Consider the following 26,448-nt stretch of genomic DNA (forward strand, 5'->3'; position numbering starts at 1 on the left):
ATTGGCATGACAGCGGTTGCGTGGCCTACTGTAAGTGCTTCCTGAATGAAGCTCCAGGGAGAAATACACTCACGTAGCAAGGGAGTCGATTGGAAATGAACTCATTCAACTCCCGTTGCAGCAAGGGAATGACAAGAGGCTGCAACAACTGCACCACCAAGTGGCCAAACAATGTCATGGCTGCAGCAAAACACTCCGGTTCCAACTCGGCGATTAGAGACCAAGTTGTGGTTAAAATAAAGCCAAGTTTGAGCTTCAGAACATTCGATTTTTATTGGAGTTATGAAACTGTACAAGAGCGTTAGAAGCCACTAATGTGTAAATTTGTTGCATCACAAATGCGGGTATTATGCAAGTCAAACTGATTGTACACAGACAGAATTCAAATAAAAACTCAACATTCAAATACCAAGTACAACAATTGGAAGTGAAAATTAAAAGCACGTACAACTACGATGTTTCCAAAACTGAATAAAACCAACAACATATGGTTAACAAAAACATAACGTATACAGAGCACAACATAAATATAAAACCGGAATGTAAAAACAAGAAATAAAAGCTACCGCAGAATATCTCCTACACATTTTTCTTAATGAATTACATAGATGCTAGCATAACTGATGTTTGTAGTATTTTACAAATGAACCTTAATCTTCCCAAATCCCAATAAGGATGAATACATTTGACTAATGAATCAAAGTGGGAACAAAATGCGGATTTAAGCATCAGCAAACTGTTCAGGCTCAACAGCGATGCTGCAGCACGACAACAGGAGTGGGCGTGCATGGTGATCAGCTGGACTGTAATTGGCTGCGTACGGCATGTCGCCCCGTTGTTCCAGTGTTAAACCCTCAAAAGCAATTGTAAATACATCTTCCGGACCTAGGAGCACAAAATATTTTTGATACATTTGTTGGAGGGCTGCGCATGGTGACCGCGTGGTTAGCATACATTCAACTCTCAGTTCTAAGGTTTGCGAATAGAATCAAGGCTCAAGCTTTCCCTGTGTGGGGTTTGCATGTTCTCCCCCGCTTGCATGGGTTTTGTACCGCATTCCACAAAAGCATGCACACGAAAGTTAACCTGGTGTGCCAGGTTAGTGGGCATCCTGTGAGTGGTGCGATGACATCACATGAAGGTTTGAAACTGAACTTGCAAAAATTGGATTTTCTTTCTTTGGACAAAAGTTAAATGCGGTACATATACAGATCAGGAATTTATACAAATATGATCTGATATACGCATATGCAAAGAGCCTTAGCATTGGACGTCTTCATCTTTGGTAAACATCATACATAGACATACCCTGCAACAGGGTCCTACCATTTACGCATTAAGAAAAAAAAGGGGATGATTTCACCTTAGCATTGCTGATATCCATTTAGCAAACCTGTCTAGATTTAGCGTGGCGGGTACACTCGTACGACTAAACTTAAACGGGTTAACAACACCAACCAAGAACAAAAAGACGAAAATACAGAATCCGACATTGTTAATGTGAGGCTATTTGAGGATCTGCAAATATTAGAGCGGTCGACATTAATATTAAGAGAAAAAATTCTTTACCATAAGGTTGGACTGCACATGTCTTTTCCAAGTTGTCTTCACATTCTTTTTCCCAATCTTCCTCCTCCAGTAGCTGCAATGTTAGCTTCTTGGGACGTGCAGATTTTGTGCCTCTGTAAAGATCGACTGATTACTACTGTATGATTACTGTTGACAATACTAATACACGGTGAGGAGGACATTAACTGGCTAAAATGAAGAAGTGATTTTTGTCATTGCATGACCCGTTTTTGATATTTAACAATACAACAGGTTTTTTTGGGGGATTAGTTTGTGGATGCTTGTGGCATGGATTGATCTGCTCATATTTTTAAAGGAAGGAATACGTTTTTATCACATCATGATACAGGACACAGAGGCACAGCCAGCCCAAGCAAACACAGTATGTGGCTGACTTAGAGCAACTGATTATCCCACTCGACTTCCCAAAAAAATGAAAGGCCTATCTTCAATATTATGCTTCAGATACAGTGGTGCCGTGAGTCAGGGGTCTTAGTTTTTCGAGATACAAGCTATTGCTTGGCCAATTTTTGTCTCACATACTGGAGCAGAAATCTGAGAAATTAGTGCGCTTCAGACCTCCACCACTAGAGGTCAGCAGCAATCATAACATCAGGCCATCATTAATTTGCAACCCTTTGCAGTGGAGAGGCTATCAGGTGAGTTTCAACACACAAGACGTTTTGCCAACCACCAATAAACACCACAAAAGAAGAACGTGGAAGGACCGCATTTTAGGTACCGGTAGTTGTGTTTTGTTCTCGCATTTTCATTGTTCGTGGGGAGCAAATTCACTACTGGGTTTTTGATTCGGGCTGAACAGTTTTGACAATTTTTTTCCCCCTCTTAAATATTGTAATTGCAATTAAATATGCATATTTTCATTGCCACCTACTGTTGTGGACGTTCGATTTTATTCAAGTAAGGTAAGGGGAAAAAAATTTGGGTCACCCACCCCACTATTTGAGGATGACTGTACTAATGTAATATTTGGATCAAGTCTGGGTTGAATGTTCATGCATGGTGAGTGAGGTACATAGATGAAGTAAAAAAAAAAGACTGGTGTTGTGTTACCATCTCCAAGGCTACGTTAGGGTAACAACATAGCTAATAAAATAGCCCACACTTTCAAATATAAACAAGTATTAGATTTCTTGTTAGACAATGTCCTTCCTAGGTGAACTTGGTGCAAAATATTCTCTCCACTGAGAATTTTCAATTCAACCGCCACAGTGGAACATATGTTAACATCTTAACAAAATACAGAGAAATGGGCACACTTTACATCTGAGATCTGCAGCCTCAAATCTAAAATACTCCGAAATAACTGAAATGCTTCCCCCCCCTCCCCCAGGGATTGAATCCCCAAATTTAAACTTCTGGTTATGCTGAAGCCATTTCAAAATACCTTGGCTTTGACGATCACTTCATATGATGTTGCAGTTTTCAATCAGGAAGTAATAAATTGATCAGCCCTACCTGCATCTCTTATTTTTCGCTCTGGTTTTCACAGGCAGGCCAGGTTCTTTTAGTGCTTCCTCAGAGGTGGCCAACACGTGGGGCTCACTGGCAGTGTGATTGACCAAGATACCAATTGCAGCTGAAAATGTCCTTTTTTTCCTTTTAGTCCTTGGAGTTACTGCATTGGTAGCCTTGTCCTCAACATTGTTTGAGTTTCCATTAACAGTGTGGGGTGGCTTGGTAGCATTTAGCTTGACTGTTTTTGTGCTAACGCTGGTTTGAGTGGTGACAGATGGGTAGCAGACAGACTCAGTCGGATCTTTAAGCAGACACGGAACCGGAACAGGAGGACCCTTGGCACTACATGTGTTATCATGAGCTTTTTTTGTTCCATCCCGAAAATCTGTATAACACCAAGACATCTTGAAACCTACACAAAACACAAATTAGCTTGGTGTTGAAATGACCCAAATTAAAAAAAATAAAATAAAAAATAAAACATTTCACCACTCACGGCTTGGACCGACTTCAGAATTTTACTAATGTTTCATGTTGTCCAAAGTTACTACAGTACATAAATGGCATGCATCTGCTGTTACGAGCACCAACTAAAACTGGTTCCACAATCAGGATTGTGTGTCATTACCAGTTGTCCAGTAAATTTTATTTGAAGAATTTTAAGATTTCAGACTACTCACAATCATTAAATCATGTGTTGACATTTTTGAAGACGTTTGAAAAAAATGATTGAAGACTTTTTAATGCCTTCTAAGACGTTTTAAGGATGCGCAGGAACCATTTCGGATTCAACAACAACAACAACAAAACCAACCTAAATTCCTCACCCCCATTGACTTAGCATGAATGTATTATTAGAACTTTTTCAACATTTATCAAAGGTGAATGCTAGTAACTGGAATTGTTTTGAAAAGATAATCCAGGTATCGGTCGCATGTAAAACAATTGAACACAACATACATTCCTTCAACAAGTTGAATGCATGCATTTTAACAAGACTTGCTACTTATAACATGTGGCACTTCAAAAACCAGCATAAACGCTTACGTTTACCAACAAACGTCCAAAATTAATCGGATTTGTAAACATTTTTGTTTCTCGACGTAGTGCGTTTCATAAACCAATAGCGATAGCTGGCCGTAAGAGACGGATAATTTTAGCCGAGCAATTGACATGCATACATTTGCGATTAATATAAAATGAAAACTGGAAAGTGGGTGGAATAACGTTAACGTCGGCGTTGTTATGACGTTAAATAAGCTTCATTCTAACTATACCATGTCTCACCTGTGGTGTTGGTTAGGAATTCCAACTACAATTCTGCTCTGTTATCGATTCTGAATCGATCAGTCTCCACTTGGAAAAAGAAATCGGACACTAGCTGGCGCCAGAAGTTTGACAACGAGGTGCCATATTTCGGAGCGGGAAATGACACTTCCGCTTGCTTTTCTCATTAGCCTATTAAGATTTATTGTAAAAATCTCATTTATGCTCGAAGGTGACTTGACATATTCCCAGTGTTATTAATTACATTTAAGTACTACAGAAGGAGAAAAAATTCACAGATATGCGGTATATTTTGCTAGCTCCATGTGCTTCTTTAATTTATTCCAGAATGGTACAGCCCAAGTGAAACCATTTGTTCAGCAAGAGAACAAAAAAGCAGGCATTTGTGGATGTTGACCATGCTCACCACTGAGCTCAGATAAGGAAGACGGTTTACTTACCACAAAGCTAATTTAAATTTGTATGGATTTTCTGTGAGCAAAAGTAAATGTAGAAATGCAACAAAATCATTCGCCCACAGTATTACGCAATCTTTATATTGAACAAAAACTAACGTTTGCTGGGGTACTACACAATGCTTTGTGCTAAGCATTTACTAATAGGACACTTACAGTGCATGCCATTGCATGTTCTTTCATGATAAGATCGGTAGAAAATAGATTTCCCGAAAAAGACTAGCCGGTAGCACATGTTTACAAATGTTCACATAATTATAACATTTACAAGTTAGGAAAACGATTAAGACAAAGAACTTACCCTTCTGAAAACCTTCCTCCCAAGGCACAGACAGAATGTATAAACCATGCAGAGGGAAAACAAACTTTTTTTTGTGCAAGGCAGCAAAACTCAAGTTTCAATTAATTACATAGTACAGCATATTCTTATCCCTTCTCATATATCACATGTACATTCTTGATATTTACACTATAATAAAGTTTCAGACAACCATTTGGGCTGTGTAGTCTTTTTGTTTTTAGTACCACTCCACAGTGCCAAACACAAAAGTTGTCACAATCATTTCACCTTGTCACATTTATGTTGAGCTTATTATTGCTAGCGTACCTTTCAAGCATCGGGGACATTCTAGAGCAGGGGGGTCAAACTCAGGTCCTGGAGGGCCGCTGTCCTACATGTTTTGCAAATCTCCCTGTTGCAACACACCTGATTCAAATGAATAGGTTCAACCTCAGGTGTCTGCAGAGCTTGTTGATGATCTCATTTGAATTAGGTGTGTTGCAACAGGGAGACTTGGAAAACATGCAGGACAGCGGCCCTCCAGGATCTGAGTTTGACACCCCTGTTAGAGCATTGCATTGACGTAAATTCCAGGTCAAAGAAACTCCTTGGGTTGCTGTGCTTTCCTCTCCCTAAAGTGAGTGACAACCTGTGTCATTGCAAGGTTTCTGGAAGACATTCACGAGCGCAATTATAAGTATTGACTTCACCAAAACCCTCTTCTGTTTGGGGACATAACCCATTTTACTCGAAAGTCCTCTCTAACCACCGTTGTCACATTTCACAACCCACTCTTAAGACGTGCAGGTACCAAACAAATCACTCACATTTTCTCCCACCACCTCCATGACTCAAAATGTACCCACTTCAAGATCAAATGATGGTACACTGGCCATATGTCTCACAGTGCTTAACTATTGGCCTACACTGAGCGAACTGTCCCTTCACTATGATGACAACAAAAGATGGCGATGTGCAGTTCCAATTTTCATACCAGTGTGCAAATAGTCCAAATATTGTTCAATCCCCAAAAAACAGACTTAGTAGAAAAAGGACAGATGCCGTTCAAGAGTCACAGCAGCATAAACAGTGAGTGACTCCCCTTTCTGTATGTCCTTGTTTTTCATCCACAAACAGCAGGGGGAGATATTCCAGTTGTTTGCGTTCCATAACAGGGTGTCTAATGTTCCACAGTCTCTTCAGACACAGACTCCCTGCTAATTCTTAATCTCCAGGATGGATGGGTTGTGATCAAGGATGGCTAGAATGATTTTGTCCATGTACTGCCGCAGCCGCATGTTGATTTCCTCCTGCTCCTTCAGGGCTTCCATTAACTGGGGAAATAGTAGCACAAGACGATACATTTATAAAGAACTGTTTGACGGATAAAAATGCAACGATTGCTTGTCCTTTTCATTCAGGTTTAGCCATGACAAGTCAGTGAGGTGCTAGAAATAGACCTAATGATGATCTCCATATTGCATAATAGCTGCACTATTGACTCAGATGAGGAAAGATGTCAGGCAGTGCAGTCCTGCACGGACTCTTCCATTTCTGCTCTCCACTGCACAGTAATGGCTTGGCTCAGTTCGCCTCAGTTTTGAGCGGTCCGTTTTCCAAAATAGTAGAAACGCACCACATTAAATGCGGAACAATTCACTGTACTGTAAATTTGTGCTTTGACATACACAAACATAAACCATAAAATTGTGTCGGATTCCAAACATACTGTACATTTGCATTTAAAAAGTTATTCCTGGTGCCTACTTTTTATGTGACAGCCCTATCACAAAATGTAATTCTTTTTTTTTTCCTGCGCAAAATTCTAACCCAAATTAGGTGTGCCAAACTTGTGGTATTAACCCCCCCTCCAAAAAAATAAAATAAAATAAAAACCTAAGCTTTAATTGTCAAAGTTGCATCAATAACGTATTGAACTTCATCTCTGAATATTCACTGTATGCACAAATATGTATGTGATTAGTTTTTTTTTAATTCAAAATTGAATTTGAAACATTATTTAAAGTCTGCAGAATTCTGATTGAAAAAATTAATTCATTTTGAAATCAGGCTCTCACTTAATGAAATGCAGAATATATGAAGCACTGTGAATACTTTCCGGACGTACTTTACCATCACACGCCGTTTTATGAATATTACCTCGTCTCTGGAAGCATTATCTATCTCGGCAGCCAGAGACTGCGCCTTGGTCTGCGTGGCGCACAAATTCTTGGCTTCGTACAGGCTCAGGCTGAGAATCTGACCGTTCAGCTCGTCGTTCTGCTCCTTCAGCCTCTGGTTCTCCTGGGAAAACAGAATTAGAGACAAGGAAGTGGTAAGTATTCGGGTCACAGGGAAGTAGTTGAAAAAAGCGGCTACCGCAAAGCCTCACGCAAAGTTGCTTGCACTTGCTTGGCCGTCCTGCATCAACGGCAGCGGTGCACATCTTTTAAGACAGTCAATACCCACAGGGCATTAAGCAGGTGATGAGTGTTATAAAAAAGCTTCATGATGACCTTGAGCGGACCACTGACCAGCAAGTGAGTTTGCTTTTTTTTGTATGCTTTACTTTCTCATTAGTAAGGGGAATGCGGCTCTGAGCCCAGGTCAGCTGGGGGCATGTTCATTCTACTCCACTGAGATTAGTGGTTAATGTCGAATGGAGGGTTCAGGAAGCAAATTTACCATTGAACCGGGACGGCGCATTGCCCCCGACAACCTCAGCTGCTGGAATTCAGGGGGAAGAAAGTCCTGGGACATAAATTGCCGTGTACACACACAAAGTTTACACGTCGCAAGAGAACAGGAAAGTATGCGATAATGGGTTTTTCCTATGAGACACTTAGGTGGGTGTTTTTTTTCCCCCAATCCAAGTGGCCCCTGTTTGTCAAAAACATACCGTTATGAAGTCACAAAGTCAACATAATGAATACAAAAATAGTAAATGCGGGTCGCAGACAAAACTGATCAAGAAATTCACCAGTGTAACACCTGTACAAAGCTAATCATGGGGAGATCTGAAAACACACGTCCTGTCAATGTTTACTGAACAGCAGGTCTGTACACTTTGCTCATACAGCAAACAATACGTCACAATTTTGAAACTCAAGAACATACAACGCATTTCAGGAAATTCACTGGCCTGCCTAGTTTAAATGATTCAAGTGCTGATCACAGGATGATCAAGGGTTATAGAAATCTACAAAGTGAACTGTAATATTGTATCTACAGAAGTTTATGTACTTTAATTTTGAATGATTATTTGATCATTTATTGTTAAGAATTCCTTGAAATTGATTGTTGATTAATCACGTATGGAAGCAACTGAATCAAACCGGAGTGTGCTACTTTTGCAACCAGAAGTACCAGTAATTAAAATTTACTCTCAACTGGGTTGCTGTCTGAGAAAGAACATTAAGAAGTTATTAACTACGCTATTTGTAAGGTATGAAATTCAAATTTCAGTAGTCGATCCCTTGGATTTATCTATGTAAAAAAGAAATAAGGTGCTGTGTTATTTTCTAGCATTGCTGTGTCAAATAATTTGATTACTCAAATGAGCATTAAGTCACTGATGGTGCAGTGTTTCTCTCAACAAGTTGGTGATTAAAATGTACCGTACATTAGATTCCTGGATGGACTGTGCGACTAATTTTAATCAAATGCATATACCGGTGAATACATTGGGACCCACCCCACTATTTATATTAATACATTGGGACAAGATCATCATTATTTTGTTCCATTTACTTTTTGTGATATTTTTGTTTGGTGGTGAGCTGTGAGATTTTTTTAATGCAAAATATGTGCTTTGGCTCACACTGTGGTAGATTATTATGCAATGCTTAATAAAAACAATAACGCTCACTTAAAGACCTCTCATCACCGTGCATCGAAGAGATTTGCACTGCATCCTGAAGGAGGCCTCACATCACCACAATACAGTGGATTACGGTAGTATTGAAAGTGTATGATCACTGTTCCAGACGTGATCCTTTTAAATAGATACAATAGATTAGACAGTCAAGTAAAGTCAACTGTATTTACACTTTCAAACAGCCATCGCTGCATACAAAGTGCTGTACGTGGAGCAAATCTCCGTGACCGACGTCATTAACCTCACAGCCTCCGGTCAGCCTTTAGATTCCGCGACAAAGAAAAAAAAAATCTCAACGTCGCGATTTCAAACGGAGAATGACAGGGCAACAGAAAGAGACAATTTATCCAGAGGTAAAATTCACTCACTGTAATTAATTATGGATGCTAATTACATAACATGTCTTACACCAGGCGATACATTAGTTTTGACAATGTGTTAAAAAGCACCTGCTTGAGCCTCTTGACCTCGTACTCCAGCTCCATCTCTCTGGTCCGACTGTTATACTCGGACAGACTGGAAGTTGAGCTGCGCCCTCGTCCCGGCTTCTCTGCCTCCAGCTTGAAGAGCTGCAAGTGCTCCAGCTCTCGGCGCAGGTCTTCAATCAGCTGCACAAAAGGTGTCGACATATAGGAAGTCATGCTACACTCTAAAAACAGATTATTGAGTTATTTCATAAACTCAATTTTGGGGTTGTTTGTTTTGGGTCAAAATTTTGGGTTATTTCTTACCAACGCAATCAAATTGTTGGTTCAAATGAAACATTTACCGGGTTATATGCCTGTAATGTTTTCGTTGGGTCAAAAATCAACCGATCAAGTCTGACTGGAGGCCAGTTAGCGAGATAGGTAGATAGCTACATAGAGTAAACTACTGGGATTGAATGCCACTTGGCTCAATTTGCCAAATTCGGGTTATTGTTTTAAATCAGAGTTGGGTAAATATAAATAAATGAATAATTGCATGGTTTTGACACAATTTATTAATTTAACCCTAAAATGTGGGTCATATTGGAAGAACCCAATTTTTTGCATTCTTTTGACCCAATTTGTTCTTGTCATTTAGCCCTAAAAGTTGGGTCAAAATGGAATAATCCAATTTTTGGGCTCAAATTGACCCAAGTGTGGGTCGGCCCTTTTTTAACCCAGTATTTGGATCAAACTTAACCCAACGTTAATTACTTTTGACCCAACTGTTTTAGATTTTATATATATTCAGTATGGTACCGTCTCTGACAGGCAGTCTGATTGATGGAATTTAATGGTACCTCCTGCATGGCTTCTTTCTCCTGCTGGAACTGTTGCTTGCTCTGTCGCAGTTTGTCCATCATTTTCCTGTAAAGGTCCATCTCATCCTTCAATCGCAAACTGGTGTCCTCCAGTTTATCTGTCATCCTTTGCTTCTCCTGAGCACAAACGTAAGTTTGGGTGTATTTTTGCAGTTACAGGAAAAAAGACAGTGACTATCAAGGGGGAAAAAGACATTTCTATGAGCAGTTCGAGCTCATCCAATTTACCAGTACATAAATAATAATAATAATAATAATACACTTTATTTATAAGCGCCTTTCAAGACACCCAAGGACACTTTACAATAACAAAAAAAACACAAAACAATACTTATGGCACACCTTGTCCAATTTTTCTGTCTGTGTCTTGAGTCTGCACATGCTAGCATGTATTTCATTTTTCTCATCCTCCAGCTGCTTTAGTCTGAAAGTGGAAAACATACACAATCACCAGTTCATCAGCAAAAAGACAGGGACATTAAACTAGCAATGTACATCTCTTATAACTAAATGCTTGTGTGAATTTCTCACCGGCTGTTCAGCAGCTCAATCTGTGTGTTTTTGTCTTTCTCCATTTTGCCAAAGGCCTCTCGGTGTCGTTTCACCTCCCCCTGCAGATTTTGGTGCTCGCGGGCCTCCTGGTCTTTCAGCTGCTCCTCCAGCTCATTAACTCTTTAATTATTGAAATAAAAATGAATATTATTCCAACACTAAACACTGGCAATTGGCAAAAAGTTTGTGAATTTGTGGCACATGGTTTTGGACCATACCTGTGTACTAAATGAGTGTTATCCTGCTTCAGTTTGGACTTCAAATCACCGTTCAACAAAATTTCATTCTCTAGTTCTGCAACTTTCTTTTCCAATAAGTTCACCTGGCAAAGTCAGAGAGCTTGATGAACACAACAAACCTATAAGGCATTCATTGGCTAGTCGTCAGCCAATCAAGAGTTTACACTAAAAAAATTGCCTGATTAAGCATGTTATGTTTTGAAAAGTGTTTATTTAATCTTTATATTTGACTTTTTCATCGTTACGTTGACTGCTTGTAAGAGATTATGATGTCAAAATAAAATGATCTAAATTCAGCCTTTTTGTAAGTCATTATTTTCAATAGCGGCCAATAGGAAATGTTTTTATCGTGATATACTTTTCATTGACAGTAATATAAAGTAAAGTAGATCTTACAAATGTAAGCGCAAGCCAAGAAGTCAAAAAACAAAATGAGCATACCTTCTCATTGATGTCGATGTCACAAGAGTCGACGCTATCTCGGAAAAGGTCTTCAGTGCTTCCGTTGCTGCTACTCAAGTTGCTGTTGTGTAGCAGCTGCCTGATCAAACACAGTGTTACATAGCAGCTCTCGTTAGTGTGTTTGCATGACTGGAACAAAAAGTGCAGGGTAGGACAAAAATCTCTCCAAGGAAGGCAGAATGATCGAGGACTACCCCCGAGGCCAATGTCAACTGGAGAAAATGCAAACAGAATTAAAATAGCACACGTTGGTTTTAGCATGTTTGGAAAGAAGCATTTTTTTAATGTCAATAATATGGCATTTCTGATGTGTTATACTGATGCAGCACAACAGTGGCCTCTCATTTTTAGGGATACTCAAAAGGACTAACAGATAATGAGGGCAATACAAGCAAAAGACGGAAGTAACGCAGACTGAAAGAGAGATTGATCGAGAGAGTGAAAGAAAGAGAGGACAGTGTAGGCATCAAATGCTATATTGAATACATAGCTCAGCTCTGACAGGCCATTTTCACTCTGTCACCATAACTCATTTGGTGCGGTTGGAAAAAGGGATACAAAACATCTCGCAGACCAACAGACCGTGCAGCCCAGAGCAATGATTTTACAGCACGTTCTGTTAGAGATGTGTATGCCTTTATGGGAATAAGCAGTTAGTTATTAACTGACTGTTTAAGGACAACACTGCACGTGGGAGCCGAGAAATGGGGAAGTTGTAAATGCTGTGGTTATCTGCTGTGTAGGGAAACTATGAGCAAACTTTTCTTGCCTTTGCTATTTGTTGGACTAAATAAATTAAACTAGTCTTGCTTTAACGCTAACATAGGATTGAAGACAAACACTAAGAAGTAACCTTTCCAGAAGATCAGAAGACCCATACTGAGAGGCATTTCTAATATTTTATATGAGAAGGATTTGGAACAGCGCTCAGTACGATGCAATGCAGTTTTGCCCTCAAAAGTCCTCAAAGACAAACATGGATCCCCACAAAGACGGAAAGACATGAACACAGCGTGTTTCTTACCTCCCAAATGCTGTACTGGAGATTTTCCTGTTGGGGCTGCACCCAAAAAATGTGAGAGAGGGTTTTATCAGTGAATTGCCATGGAGATGTCTCCTAGTTCAACAGGACAGTGGGAAAAACAGCAGCTGGGCCTTTAAATGGTTTGTGATGAGAGATGTAGGAGACAAAAAACAAATTGTCTCCCCTTATTTGTTCATGGGATGGAAATCACCTCAGAAAAAAAAGACCGTACAATTTCATGAACGTTTACCTCATCTAAGTCCGTTTTCGAAATGACCAAGATGCAACATTCTAAATGTATCTGCTCGACAATGTGACCGCTTTAGTTACATTAACAACACATGTCGAGGCTTACAATGCAACCAAGCTCGTAGCATTTAAATATCTCCAACTGATCAATTTTCCTTCTTATTCCTATCTTTTTCTGTCCATGACTACTGTGTTATTTATAAGGCAAAAGCATGAAGCATTGTGCTGGATTAAACCCGTTTTCTACCAAGTCAGCTACGTGTCCCACACTGAATTCAAGATGAATGAGTGCAGGCAGGTACAACTATTAAGGGTCATCCTGGATTGCGTTTCCATGAATAGATTCCCTGTTGCAATGCTTGATGAGCTAAGTACGGGAATGAAAGCCTTACGTAAGAACCAATTAAGTCTTTACATTTGGATGTGTGAGTGGGTGTGTTTCTGTCATATGTAACTCGATACGGACGAACCCAAGATGTATGATCAGGCATCTTTCAAGTGTTCCAAGTGCAATTGCACTGTAAACAGTATACTGCTCTCAATCATTTACAATATCACAGAAAATGTAATTTATTTAATACAGTATTAGGTCAATTATAATGGGGGCGGGAGAGTTCATTTATTTCAGTGGCTCAATTCTAAAAGTCAAACTTGTGTGGAATCACTTCACGCACGATGAAATATGTCATGATGTTATTTATCTATTTATATTTTGTAGTATTTCAGCTAATGAAACCTAAATTCCAGTACCGTGATAACTGTGAACATTACAAGAAATAAAAAGATTTTTCATAGAGGCTCTTCAGGGACGCATGTTCCTCTGTGTTTATTGAATCACTATGAGTTTCACTTTTTGAGTGGGACTATTGAATGAAATGAATTTTCAGATCATGTTCTCTTTTATTGAGATACACCCGCTGTGTACCAAGGGGTTATTTTTCCAATTATAAGATCATCTTAAAGTAAAAATTATCTTGACATTTAATGTACGAAATTAAATCTGCTACCTTACTTAATTGAAGTTATCTGACTGCTCCATTCTATTCTGTGCATTCTCTATTAAGCTGAAAGTCTTCCAGTAGGCCAGTTGTGGTCCGTGAGTTAATGAAGCTCATCATAGACTGTATCGTGTGAGCCTACAAGAGGGACATTGCACAAATTGTAAATATGACAGAGTGACATTCCACCTGTTGGCCTTGAGATTCTTGAGACGTGCTTCCAGGTCATTGAGCAGGTTGACTTTTTTGCTGCACTGAGAACAGTAGACATCCACCATTTCACTAGGGTACGGTTGACGTACCTTCCGAGGAGTCTGACCCGCACTGTTGACACATAGACAAACAGAAGGGAATCTCAGCAGCCTGAAGAGGCACGCGGTTCTGACAGAGTCCCCGCCATGTAATTGCAACCTTTGTCTTGCGAGTTCAAAAGCTGAGTCATGTGATGTAATGTGAATAAACATCAGGGAAACCTCGTACACACTCACTTACTGTATACATATACTGGCAATTTTCTTTCCATACCTTGCCTGTAATTACAGTTCCTTGATGTTAGGGTGTATCTCTATAAATAATTTAATCGTGATAGGTGTGTTGTCTAGACCTAAGTCTACGCTGTAATAAACTACTTCATGTCTTCTGGCCAGTTAGTTGCATTTCATGAAATGCAGACCCCGGAAAACGGGCTCCTTCTTCTTTTCTTTAGTCAAGAACCAAAGCCTGCTACAATATAAAACCACAAACAAATGCTGTGCATTTCTTTTTCATTTGGATGTTAACCTTGTACCGTGTATAGAGCAGTGTTTTGGCATATTGTTCAGCCTTGTTCTCGACTGTACCTTTAACCTACTTTCCACTAAACCACACTTATTTAAAATTGCTTCTCGGGCCCCCCCAATGTGCAGTTTCAGACTTCTCCTTGATCTGGCCCTCATTTTGAATATAAATCTCTCTTACTCAGTTCATTTTACAAGTTTTGTTTGCTTGGTACTGTATGTGTGGAAAAACCACTGAGCAGCTTTCTCCACTTTATCAGTCAGGAGGCTTAATCGCATTAAACAAAAGCCGCTGGTGAATATTGATGTAGTCCGCGGGGCAAGAGCTCCAAAGCTCTGGGGCAGGTAATTAGAGTCCATGGAGCATACATCAAATCTGGTAGAAACTACCGGTACTCCTCCTTTTAGTTCTAAGGATGACAAGAAGGTGAAGCTACAGTACGTCTGTACTCTTACTCGAAAAAGTGGTCCGATACTCCACATCAATACCACTTCACCAGCCTGACAAACTTCCAGCCATGTGGAGTAGAATCCATGACAGCTGTGTGGCGATAAACGGTGATGACGACACACTGTTTGTTGACTGACTGACATCCGCCGGGTGGCGACGCGGACGGCCACCGTCTGGGCAAGCACCGAATTTCGCAAGCCCCATTGCCCGCTCAGCTCTGCACCGTAGAATATGGAATATCTATCCCATTTCTGGATTTTTTTCCAACTGTGTTTGCTTGGTCAAAACTGAGCTTTATTATTTGCTTGTAAAGGCAACATTTTTGATACCACTGGTCTCTCATCAAATGTCTTTCATATGTTGAGTCAACATCCTGCACGAAATGTCATGCACTGTTTTGCATTGTGTCTCTGAGTCTTTCTGACCTTGAGGACACAGATGAGCCAAGATCAGAGTACCCGTTGATGCGGTTGTCGTCGTCGAGAGAAGGACTGCTGGGAGCATAGTCTGGCTCCCCTCCTTCGCCGTAGTCCTCAAACTGCTCCTCGTTCAGGGAAGCCGAGGAGCGCGTCGACAGGTCAGAAGTAACAGAGTTGCTTGTGCCACTTGTCCTAAAGGCAACACAATTAAAGAATGCAATTGGTACAATAAAAGGACAAAACATGTTGCTTCATAATTAGAAACACTCCAAATGAAATGTTGCTTACTTCTCAGCGGGGAAGAAGAGATCCCCCAAGATGTCTTCTTTATCCCCGAGTCTAGTGGGACCTTCCGATGTGTCAGAACCTTGGGTGCTTTCCACTGCGCTGTCTCTGTCCGAGTCTCTCTCCTTGCCCTCGTCTTCCTCGACATCTTTGGAGAACAGCGGGCTGCTGGGTAAGGCGTCGGGATAAGCCCGCGTGCACATGATGTCCGGAAAGTGTTGCTCGTCCTTGGTGGGCTGGAGGATGATAGCAAAGGGGCGACAATACTGTGTGAAGATCTTTGAATCAGACTGTTTGGCATTCTGATGGCATATACATAAACAGTGTACATTCTTTGAAATTTTTGTTTTACTATACCAGATAGTGTGAATTGTATTTTTCTTTTTTTAATCCCTATGTATGTGTTTTTCATTTAGATTTTTTTTAAACGTATACAATTACCAATATCAACTGATATGAATTACTTATATTGTAATTGTTTTGTCAGCTAAATTGCCCATCCCTAATATTAAGTGAAATTGAAGTTATTTCTTTCCTCCCCAAATAATGCATTCACTCAATGTTTGTTCTTTTAATGAGTTTGCTGAATCAAGTTTAACAATTAATTCAGTTGATATTTTGCAAATTATTTAAATTTTGCATTCTTGAGATTGTTTTGTATTTGTTCACATTTCTGCAGGTATGTTAATTAAAAAAAAAGTTTGGACATTGTTGTTTTGGGTGGGCCACGTTTATAAATCACATTATAAAGAGGATTAGACATGAAGTAAAATCCCCTCCCTGTGGGAATATTCTTAAGACCAAGATGGGGTCGTGAAACAAGGAAGGGGTGAAAAGGTTGATGGGTCATGGGCCACAGGTCCTGCTACATTGCATTCAAATGTTTCAATGCAGTGGGACACAACAAGCCTTATCCCAGCATGCCTGAGCAGCTGAAATACCACAGCGCAAAAGGGGGGAGGTGCAGGTGAAGAAAGTGATGAGAGCCAACAAGAACAATTCACACGTTGCTAAAAAAGGGGAGACTCTTAAAATGTCGGGAAGTTGGACAAAAAGGTGAGGCATAGTAAAAACAAGAGCAAAAACACGGTCAAAAAAGTTGTAACTATGGGATGTTGATTGAAGATACAGGACTCGATCTGACTGCGATTAGAATGAATCACAGTTGCACTTGTTCTGCAAATATCCGGTGAGGATGACATTTTTCAGAAAAAAATAATGAGTGTCTGACACGCTTCACCTCAATATGGCGTGCAAAATGAACAAACTGTAGACACGTGCTGATTAACTGTAAAATAATACCAATTCATTGACACAGCAACTTTTCCTGGTTGACATGACAAGCCCATAATCACATGGCACAGCAGCACGTTTACGCACATTCAAAGAGTTTCCATTTTTTCTTACCTGTAGAAAAGCTTTGAGACGCTGACTTTTTTTTTTTTAAATTCACGTGCTGCAAATTTAGGAAGCATTCTTGCTCACGTTTCCCCTGGCAGGTTTCATGACAGTTCCTGTTTCACATGAGCGCCGCCACCACTGTTTACAAAAAGTATCTGACGCAGCAGGCACGTCTCCATTAAACAAAGACACCAAGTTGTATAGTTTGCACAAATATTTCGTTGAATAGTTGTGAATTGCTGAAGACAAGTATCCAATCCGTGAGTACCACAGTTTCAGTGTCACAACAATGGCAGATTACGGTCTCATCGATACCTGAGGAGAAGAGTTGTTTCTGTTCAATGATGTTTGGTACCGGTATTGGTTTTATTTTGATAGCTTTCTACTGCCTGCCTATTTTGTTCCCATGTAAGTCTCAGTCAGAGCCGGTGGGGGTGACAACAGCGGACTGTCATTGTGTCATGCATCCTGAGTGCTATCTGTTTGTGATGTGTGACAAGAAAGAGCAGAGAGTGAACATGGGATCGTAGACCAACCACCGGAGCCTTAGGAAGTGTGAGCGCTCAAGGTTTTAGAACAACTTCAGGACAGTTGAGCTTCTGCTCTCAGCGAGCTAAACCTGTGGAATGCTCTCCCCACTGAAGTTAAATTGGAGACAACAATGTCTTGAACAAAACAACTGAAAGAGTGGCAGAAGTCGTTGTTCTCACTGAGCGGGTCAGTCTTGTGAGCGTTATCGCTTGAACACAAAGTATATTTTTCGTAATACTATTTGATTTTATTTCAGGTTGGCTCTTACATCTGCCCAAAGGACTCCCAATGAAAATGAGCTCAATTTAGCTAACTCTTACAATGTGTAAAATTGAGTAATTTTCCATTGTATATTTTTAAATAAATAAATGAGAGATGAGATTGATACATTAGCTTTTCGGGCGCATGGTTAGTACTCAAACATCCTAACATTGATATACCAGGGCCTCCACGTGAGACCTATGTCCCAGATGGAGATTGTTTGATGAGGAGGGAGACCTAGCAACAGCTCATACAAAACAACAGGAAACACTTGCTGGGTGGAATAAGCAGGCAAGTGTTTTAGATGGAAAACTCGTCAGTGGTGACGTGGTGCCATTGGTGATGTGAAGGACGGTTTGAAATCTCCAACCGATATTTGTTTTTAAATGTAATGTGTGACTGCAGATGGCAAGTCACACATGCGCATATGCGGTGATATTAAAATGAAAGTAACAATGGACATCCCCACCGGTACTTTTCCATCAAGCCGGTACATTGAGAAGAGTTGGAGGTCAATGATGGGTCTATCAACAGATAAGAGTAGTCAGTATATTTTTAGGGACGGGGATACAAATGCAACTCGCTGAAGTTAACGCATATGGCGAGTGGGGAATTCTGCTACAAGTCCATGCTGTAATAAATATATATATAAAGAGGCATATTGTGGACCCCTGCATTCTTACGATTTGGCATGAGCAGAATAACCTTTTAGTTGGTCCCGCTGCCCCCAAGATTTTTTTACACAACGGGTGTACATATAAGAAACAAAAAATACGGCGGTTGACAAGAGTAGTCTTGAATTAACTTACATTAAAAAAAAAAAGATTGATTGGATGGATTCGGAATGCTTGCAATCAGTGTGACTCAGCGGAGCACATGGAAAACTGGCTGAGCTACTTGAAATATGCAGTGAGAAAGGGGATGGACAGATGGATGCTGGAGAGGAAAACAAAGAATATAAAAAGGAGAGAAAATGCAGCAGAATGTTAATATAGGACTGCAAGGGCCTTTATTACATCTGTAACTCTCTTCCCCCGCATTCCTTTCCTCTTCGCCGCCGGGCAATTTAAAACTTGGCAACCCCAAAATATTCACAAGTGCATTTAATGCCTCGCCTCTGATGTTCAGGCCAAGCTGTCGCCTGTGGGTGCTTCTGTCATCTCAAATCCATTCAGAGGGTCCAAGAGGAGGCCACAACATTCGGAAAGTGAAATTGCTCTTCTTTGGGGATTAGATTTGCAAGCAGATTAAATGATTCATAATTTGTCTCTCTCAACAAGTTCATTCCATACAAAAGTGATTCTTAATTGTCAGTGTCACCGTCTCTTTTGAATAATTTTTAGAAGTTGTAATACGAGATGAGGATTTCTCACCAAAATGATACTGAAAATACATTTGATATTAATCATTAAAGCAACATTGCTGACATAGTAACTAAACTTAATAAGCTAATGTATTCATAACCTTATAACCATTGTCTGCAGTGAACTGAAAGTATTAAAGATCCTTGACAGTAAAGCCACATTACTGTGGTGCGATTTATTGCAGAACACTACATATGCAGGGCACCTGGATACAGTCCATTTACTATGTGACGTCAAGACAACTAAAATCGGCTACGAGACACTACGTGTGTCTGCAACATGTCTGTCGGCTCAAAATCAGGTAACATTTGTGTCGTCGGTGACGTCAACACAACACTCCTAACTGTTTGAGCAATGTTACTCAACATAAAAGTCAGGGATCCAGGGCTACGCTGCCAGCAAAAGAGAAACTACTCCACATACTACAAGTCAGTGCAGCATTCATGATGGTTTCACTCACTCCAGAGAGGAAGTCATTACTCATATTTCAGTATGAATTTGTTAAAACTGACTTTATCGGGGAAGAACTGTTGACTCACAATTCTGAGTGAGAACTTAAATGACCCCGCGACCCTAGTGAGGATTAAGCGGTTCAAAAAATGGATGGATGGATGGATGAACTTAAATGACCCTCGCTTCCTCTATCTAAATGTTTCTTTCCAAACGGGCACGTAATACTGTATAGCCACACAGAAACTTTGCATCCTGATGTAGGACTTTTGTCAGAAAAGTTCTAGAACAGGTGTCCCAGTGTCCCAAAGAGATATATCTCAAATCCAAATAACAAAGTTTGTATATAGTACAAGTGTTTCCCTTGAAAGTAATCTCTGTGGAGTCTGATGCACTTTCTCAACCTTCTCTTCTAACATATTCATGCACTCCTGGAACAGTACTTCCAGAAACTTTCACAGCTTTGCCATCACAGCCATCTTGATGTCATCTGCGCCTTCACAACAACAGTCCCCGACATGAGCCCTCTTGAGCTTGAGAAGGAGGAACATAATCACAGGGAGGCAGGTCAGGTGAAGTGAGGAGACAGGTTGCTCCGACACGACCAGGTATGGGCATTGTGAGCAGATGTGTCATTGTGAAGCAGCCACGGGTTACCCTGTCTCTTTGCATGTATGGAACAAAGCGCACGCCACGAGATCCCTTTGTTGATGTGCTGGTTGCTACTCTGGCCGACAGCGATGGGGAAAACTCGTTGTCTGGATTTCAAATCTATCTTTTGTGACACCGATCCTGTAACCTTTCTGACACACCACAGATGCAAGCAAGAACACAAAGCGTACCGTTGAATGTGCGCAGGTTTCAACTACACAGACATCTGCTTGATTCCAGTGGCGACACAGGTGGCATTTTCGATTACCAGGAATGTTGGCCTGTTGCAAAAATGCAGGGAGAGGTTTGTGCTGGCTGTGAGGAGGCATTCATGCCAAAACTTTACTCAGGTAAGAAAAGGAAAATCCAAGGGAAGAAATGGCTTCTTTTTTACCTACAGCATGCAGAAAGCTTAGCAGACAACTGTTTACATTGCCATTTGGGGGGTGTTTGCATAGCTTCTTTCACATGGCTTTTCTGCTAAATCAGCGTATCAGAGACTAAACTCATGAAGCAGGACATTTCAGTGTTTTTGTGCATGCCGGCACAGGGACACAGCCTGGACAAAAACATAATTAGTTGCGTGGCGACTTCTGTGCCAGCATCTGGTGTGACGTCGCCGATACTTGCGGGACAATGACGATTGGTTTCAACACAACAGGGTGAGTGTCTTGGGTGGCAACATTTCACACGCCTTTCAGTGTTTTCCGCGATTCAAACTGCCACCATTTCACCTCGGTTAGGACGCCGATCCTACATGAGACGCTGGAAAATGGGTAGACTGAATTCGATCCTTTAGTCATACGGTATGTGAGAATAGCAACCTGGTCTTTTGCGTTAAGTGGATGATGCATCACTAATAGTCGCAACCACCTTGAGGGCATGGTGACTATTAGTGGGATGGGCACTTTCGATGCGTTATTATCATTATTTTTATGACAGGAATTACTGTTTTGCAATCATTAAAGGTCATGAAAACACCCAAAGCTAGCATGGGAGTCTTTGGAGTGGTGCACAGTACATCTGACAGAACCGTGGGTGCGGAGCGACTGTTAAACAAGGAAAACCTGAAATCCATCCATAGACCTCACGTGAGAACTCATCCTGACAACTTTGTGACTGATCAAAAGCTAATAAGTGACTTTTTAATGGAATATTAAAATGATACAATGCCTGTTGTGGACATTTATTTAACTTTTTCCTTGTAAAAGTAAATGGGAAGATAGCATTTTTTGTGCCTTTTTTCAGGAAATAAACGACAAGTCTAAGCACAGAATCGTTGTTTTGTTACATATTGCAGACAACAATCTCTCTTGATCACAGCGTAGCCATCGGCTAGAATCAAAGAAGTAACGGGGCGTTTTGCTGAGTCCAAGCTGAAATAAGCCATAGGTCTAGCGAGTGTTTGTGTGTGTGTGTGTGTATCGTTGTGTGAGTGGGTGTGGTGGGTGGGTGTGTTTGTGCTCATATTAAGTCCTTTTGTTCTCAAAGTGGCACACACCTGTTAAACTCTTGACTGCTTCCCAGCACGCAGACACTTTATGTCACCAAAATAAAGGCCCAATGAAGGTAACACTAAGCAGACAGAAGGTCAAACTGGAAAAGGAAGGGTGTGTTGTCTGTATGCAGCTCTGGAATTGCAGAGTAAGACTTTTTGGGAGGATGTGTTCACACTCCAAAGAACTTGGCGTCCTGATCATTCAATCGGGGCGCAGTGGTATGTTATTATTATTATTATTTTTTTAAATAATCGGACCCAAGGGTTGCCCAGATAAAAACACGTTTCAGTCATAACCTGCATGAACAGTGTTTGAGGCAAATCTCACAACTATCAGTACAATAATTCTCTTTCTTTTCTGCCAACTACCACATGGTGGGAGTTTGCGAATCCAGAGTCGAATTGTAAGCGGGCAGCGACTGATGATGGGTTCTCAAAGCGTGAACTAATAATGACAGCTTTCACACTTGACCAAACAAACTACAGACAAGTCACAATGGAGTTCATTTTCAGCAAAACATCGCCTTCATCACTAATGGACAGAAGACCGCAATGACTGCAATACCATTTCAGCCCCAGCCCCCCGCCCCCCCCCCCCCCCCCCCCGATTAATAACTCAACTACAAAACAGCAAGCAATCAGTTCCCATACCACTACATACCAAATAGTTTTGTCACGTCAAAAGAGATAGCTGCCCAAATAGCTGAGGTTCCTCTGTTGGATGAAATGCTGACGCCTGAAAATGTTAGAATCTAACTGTTCATAATGATGATGGTGTGGCACAACACTGACTAGTTTATTTTTTGTAAAGCTTTCACTAAATTCTATAACTTGGCCTTAATCATCAATGCAGATTTTATTCTCAAAATATTTAACATTTCTCTCTTTGTAATCTTGTGAATTTATCTATGATAGGACAACTTAGTAAAGGGTAAATACGGTATTTGACTTTATAAAAGAATTTCAATTCAACATTAGACAATTTATGCCCATAATCATAATATGAGTCTTATTTTTGTTTTGTGGCCAAACCACTCCTTCGGCAAAAAGAAAAAATGTTGGACTTTCTAGAAATGTGATGACTCAGACGATATGAATGCTTTTGTTTTGAAGTCTCATTTTTTTTCATTTCTCTCACAGCATCTAACTGCCAGGTGATATAAAAAGAAACCGTGAGAAAGGAAGGAGCGTTTTAACTCCCGATTAGCCCCATTCATCCACTACAGCTCAGTAGGGTGAGTTAATCTAGTTATTCAATTGCCAGTGTGTACACATTGCGTACGGGCAAGACATGTGTAGTTTGAATATCTTCTTTCAGGGAAGATAAAAATATAATCATGAGAGCAATAATCCCATCCGACGGGGGAATACACTCAGACAACATGACTGGGAGAGAAGAACAAAAAGCACGAACAACAGAGTTTTGTGTGACGGTGCCCTATGTAAAGGCGTAATCTTCTCGTTATGTAACATCCAGTTCAGGACCAGGAGTATTCCCACACGTCACATGTTGTGAATGACAATCACACGGCGACTAACTTATGTCACTATTCTACTTTTGGACTAATTCATTAGTGTCATTTGCACAGCCATGTGAGAAGTCCAACATTTTACATTACCTACTATGGTCTAAATCGGCGTTTCCCAACCTTTTTTGAGCCACAACACCTGTTTTCCATGAGAAAAACCTCACGGGACAACAGTAAAGAAACAATGCCACACAAAGTGTATTGTGTCTTTGTAAATGGTAAGGCCTACAAGCACACTTCTTCAATGGGCCGGAATACAGCACGTTCCAGAAGGACGCAGCTGTCCATATTATTTTCTCAGACGGCAGACTTGACAGTAGACTATTTAATTAAAATCTCTGCACAGTCAAGATAAAGAGTCACGTGACCGTGATTGAAAGGCAACTCCACCGCAAGAACACACTGTCACCACCCTTGTGGTTCAATTCAACATTCAAGCAATCAATTCTCAGCATCCAAAAGTCTTCCCAGGGCCACACGAAATGCATATACAAAAATAATAATAGTAATAATAATGATGATGCAATGATCCAACATATGTTTATTTATTTGACAGGGCGTGACTTCATGAGATGCACAAAATAAAAAATATATGATAAAAGTTGATAAATTATTTTCATTTTACTTCTCTAATCTGGGCTTTTATGTCTTCTTTATGTTAATCTTATAACATCCATGATTTCATAGTTCAAACTGAAGCGGTTGCATATTTTCCTTCAAACCAGCCTCATCTCGCCTCAGATTGCGCAGTCCCTCACTGAGTTGAAGAAGACTGTAAAAGACATAAACCTGTATCCGTCTGTCTCCATGTCAACATTTTATTGTTTTCTTTTATAGACAAACATTTCTATAGTAACTCTAATGTATTTAATACTTTTGTGTTTTGCTGATCGCAAAAAAAAAAAAAACAGCAGCTAAGGCATGACATGAGGCAGACGGTGTTCTGTCTCACATAGGGCAGTCTAAACATCGCGCAAACATAAGGCCTCCCTCACTACTAATAATTGGCAGCGGTATAGGCCCTGGGGAGGGGGGGTGCGTCCATCTCTAATAACAATAATAATAATAATAATAATTCATGCAACGGAAGATTTCATCCTCTTACTGTATTTATTAATGCTGCAGTCAAGGTAGATGGGAAGTTGATTTCTCCCACTCGGATTGTCGCAGCTCCAACGTCAAAGCTTTTGAGGAGAATGTAAACAACAACGATGGCTGATTCCGATAAAATGTTTGTGGTTCTGGTTCATCACAATACATTAGGACCTCTAACAAACCTTCATTATGTTCTTAATTTATACGAATAAAGGAACGGCTTCAAAGCATTCATTTCGCTAAATAACTCCATGCAGGGAGATAATAGCATATCTTCACACAGTTAATACGTATCATGTTGTGTAATGTGAAGTTATTCTAAATATTGATAAAAAATTAAATATATGTTTATAATCCTGTCAATTATATTTCTCCATTAACGGCCTGTGTCTTCTTGCGGTTGCCATTGTTGAGTGATGTTACATTGAAGTCAGTTGAATTTGGGAATTTTTTTTCCTCACTTCACAACTTGAACCTCCCAGTTCAATTGGGCGTTCTCGTGCATTTTTCCTTGTTGGAAGTCAGGTAAGTCTTCCCCCTTTCCTCAAATGCAGCATAAGACTTGATTCGGGAAGACAACAGAAACTTGTTGGTGTGGTTGTAAGAAAAACTAATCAAAAATTTTCTTCGGGTGAAGGCTAAATATGAAAGATATTACATGTATTCATAAAGAAAATCTCAAAACTGGACCATCAATTGAAACATGAACTAATTATTGAGGCTAGATCAACTCAGAAAATACTAGTTTACCATTTATTAAGCCTGCTCACTTAATGGCAAATCTACCATTCAATGGGCTCATAGATTTATCAGACTCTTTACTCACCTAACGTTACTGATACTGTACATGATGAGAATTTGTGCAGTGAAGTATGTTCATGCTTTTAAGGCGGCAGTTTTGAGCCTTGAATAGTTTGTAAAAGTGCACATCGGCCCAGATAAATGCTCTTGAGGTCTGTATGAGGCCACGGGCCATAGATTCCCCACCGGTGCAGGTTACGGTATTGTTTGTTTTGTTTTGATTTGTTATTATGTTGATAATTCTACGATTTTGTTACATGTACTTCCCCACTGAGGAAGTATTTAATGAATAAATAGTGGGAAGAGGTTGCAGTGTGGTGTGATGTGATGTTTTGGACACCAAATACTACAAGCATTAAAGCACCAATAATGGAATATATTCAAACTAGAATGGCAGCAACGTATTACATTTTTACGAATCACTCTGAAACAACAATAAAGCAATGACTTTAGCCTCATTCTCAAGGAGGGGAAAAGTGTCGAATATGTTGAGCCAAGTGTCATTTGTCATCCCCTTTACTCACCTCGATTCCTAAAGAGGGGGGTCCAACGTCCAAGGCCCCCCTCTGGGCTCCAGACAGACCTTCATCCACCGAACTCATCCACTCGCTCCGGGCTCAAGTGAGCGACGTCGCTCCTCCGTCTCCGTTTAGCGGCTGCCACAGGAACAGGTGCTACGGTCGTCTAGTCGCCCCAAAAGCTTCGACAAAAGTCCAAAGGCTGCTTCGTTGCTAGTTCAAGTATTCCGGTCAGCGCCCAGCAGGCTAACATTAACGAGCTGCTCGTTCTCTCTCCGTTACACATACACAAAAAACGCGTAGCAAGCTCACGCGGTGTCCCCTGAGTACCTCGCTCACACGGCTTGAGTACTTCTATTCACGGCCCCTCCCTCCTCCTCCTCCTCCTCCTCCTCTCCCCCCACCCTCCTCCTTCTCTTCAGTGTGCTCAGTCGAGAGAGAGCAGCCGCGGTTGCTCGTTGCCAGGCAACTGTCTATGTAGGCGAGGCTATATTTGCATACAAAGCACCGCCCCATCGGCTTGTGTGGCCGGTATGAGGGAAGTGATTGTCCAAGCAAGCACAGGGCCTCTACAGTGATGCAGCACTTTCCGCTAAATGAATTAAAGGGGGAACGTAGTTAAGGGGAATCTTGAAACAACTTCAATTACACTTCAAGAA

At 40.6% G+C, this 26,448-nt stretch overlaps 2 protein-coding genes across 2 annotated transcripts; both read right to left on the reverse strand.

Moving 5' to 3' along the window:
- Window positions 1-247: 247 nt before the first annotated feature.
- Window positions 248-4,285, reverse strand: LOC127613591 (uncharacterized). Its single transcript, XM_052084695.1, has 3 exons — window positions 3,049-4,285; window positions 1,570-1,682; window positions 248-885 (listed from the first exon to the last, which is right to left on the reverse strand). The coding sequence occupies exons 1-3, from the start codon at window positions 3,450-3,452 to the stop codon at window positions 722-724; spliced, it is 681 nt and encodes a 226-aa protein (XP_051940655.1). The 5' UTR covers window positions 3,453-4,285; the 3' UTR covers window positions 248-721.
- Window positions 4,286-4,623: 338 nt separating this feature from the next.
- rab11fip4b (RAB11 family interacting protein 4 (class II) b) lies at window positions 4,624-26,169 on the reverse strand. Its single transcript, XM_052084683.1, has 13 exons — window positions 25,796-26,169; window positions 15,694-15,926; window positions 15,412-15,597; window positions 13,949-14,083; window positions 12,513-12,548; window positions 11,468-11,567; window positions 11,006-11,109; window positions 10,767-10,907; window positions 10,578-10,659; window positions 10,215-10,352; window positions 9,397-9,555; window positions 7,231-7,374; window positions 4,624-6,404 (listed from the first exon to the last, which is right to left on the reverse strand). The coding sequence occupies exons 1-13, from the start codon at window positions 25,871-25,873 to the stop codon at window positions 6,288-6,290; spliced, it is 1,653 nt and encodes a 550-aa protein (XP_051940643.1). The 5' UTR covers window positions 25,874-26,169; the 3' UTR covers window positions 4,624-6,287.
- Window positions 26,170-26,448: the final 279 nt, after the last annotated feature.

This window comes from Hippocampus zosterae, chromosome 13 (genome assembly GCF_025434085.1).
Source record: "Hippocampus zosterae strain Florida chromosome 13, ASM2543408v3, whole genome shotgun sequence".
Classification (NCBI taxonomy): domain Eukaryota; kingdom Metazoa; phylum Chordata; class Actinopteri; order Syngnathiformes; family Syngnathidae; genus Hippocampus; species Hippocampus zosterae.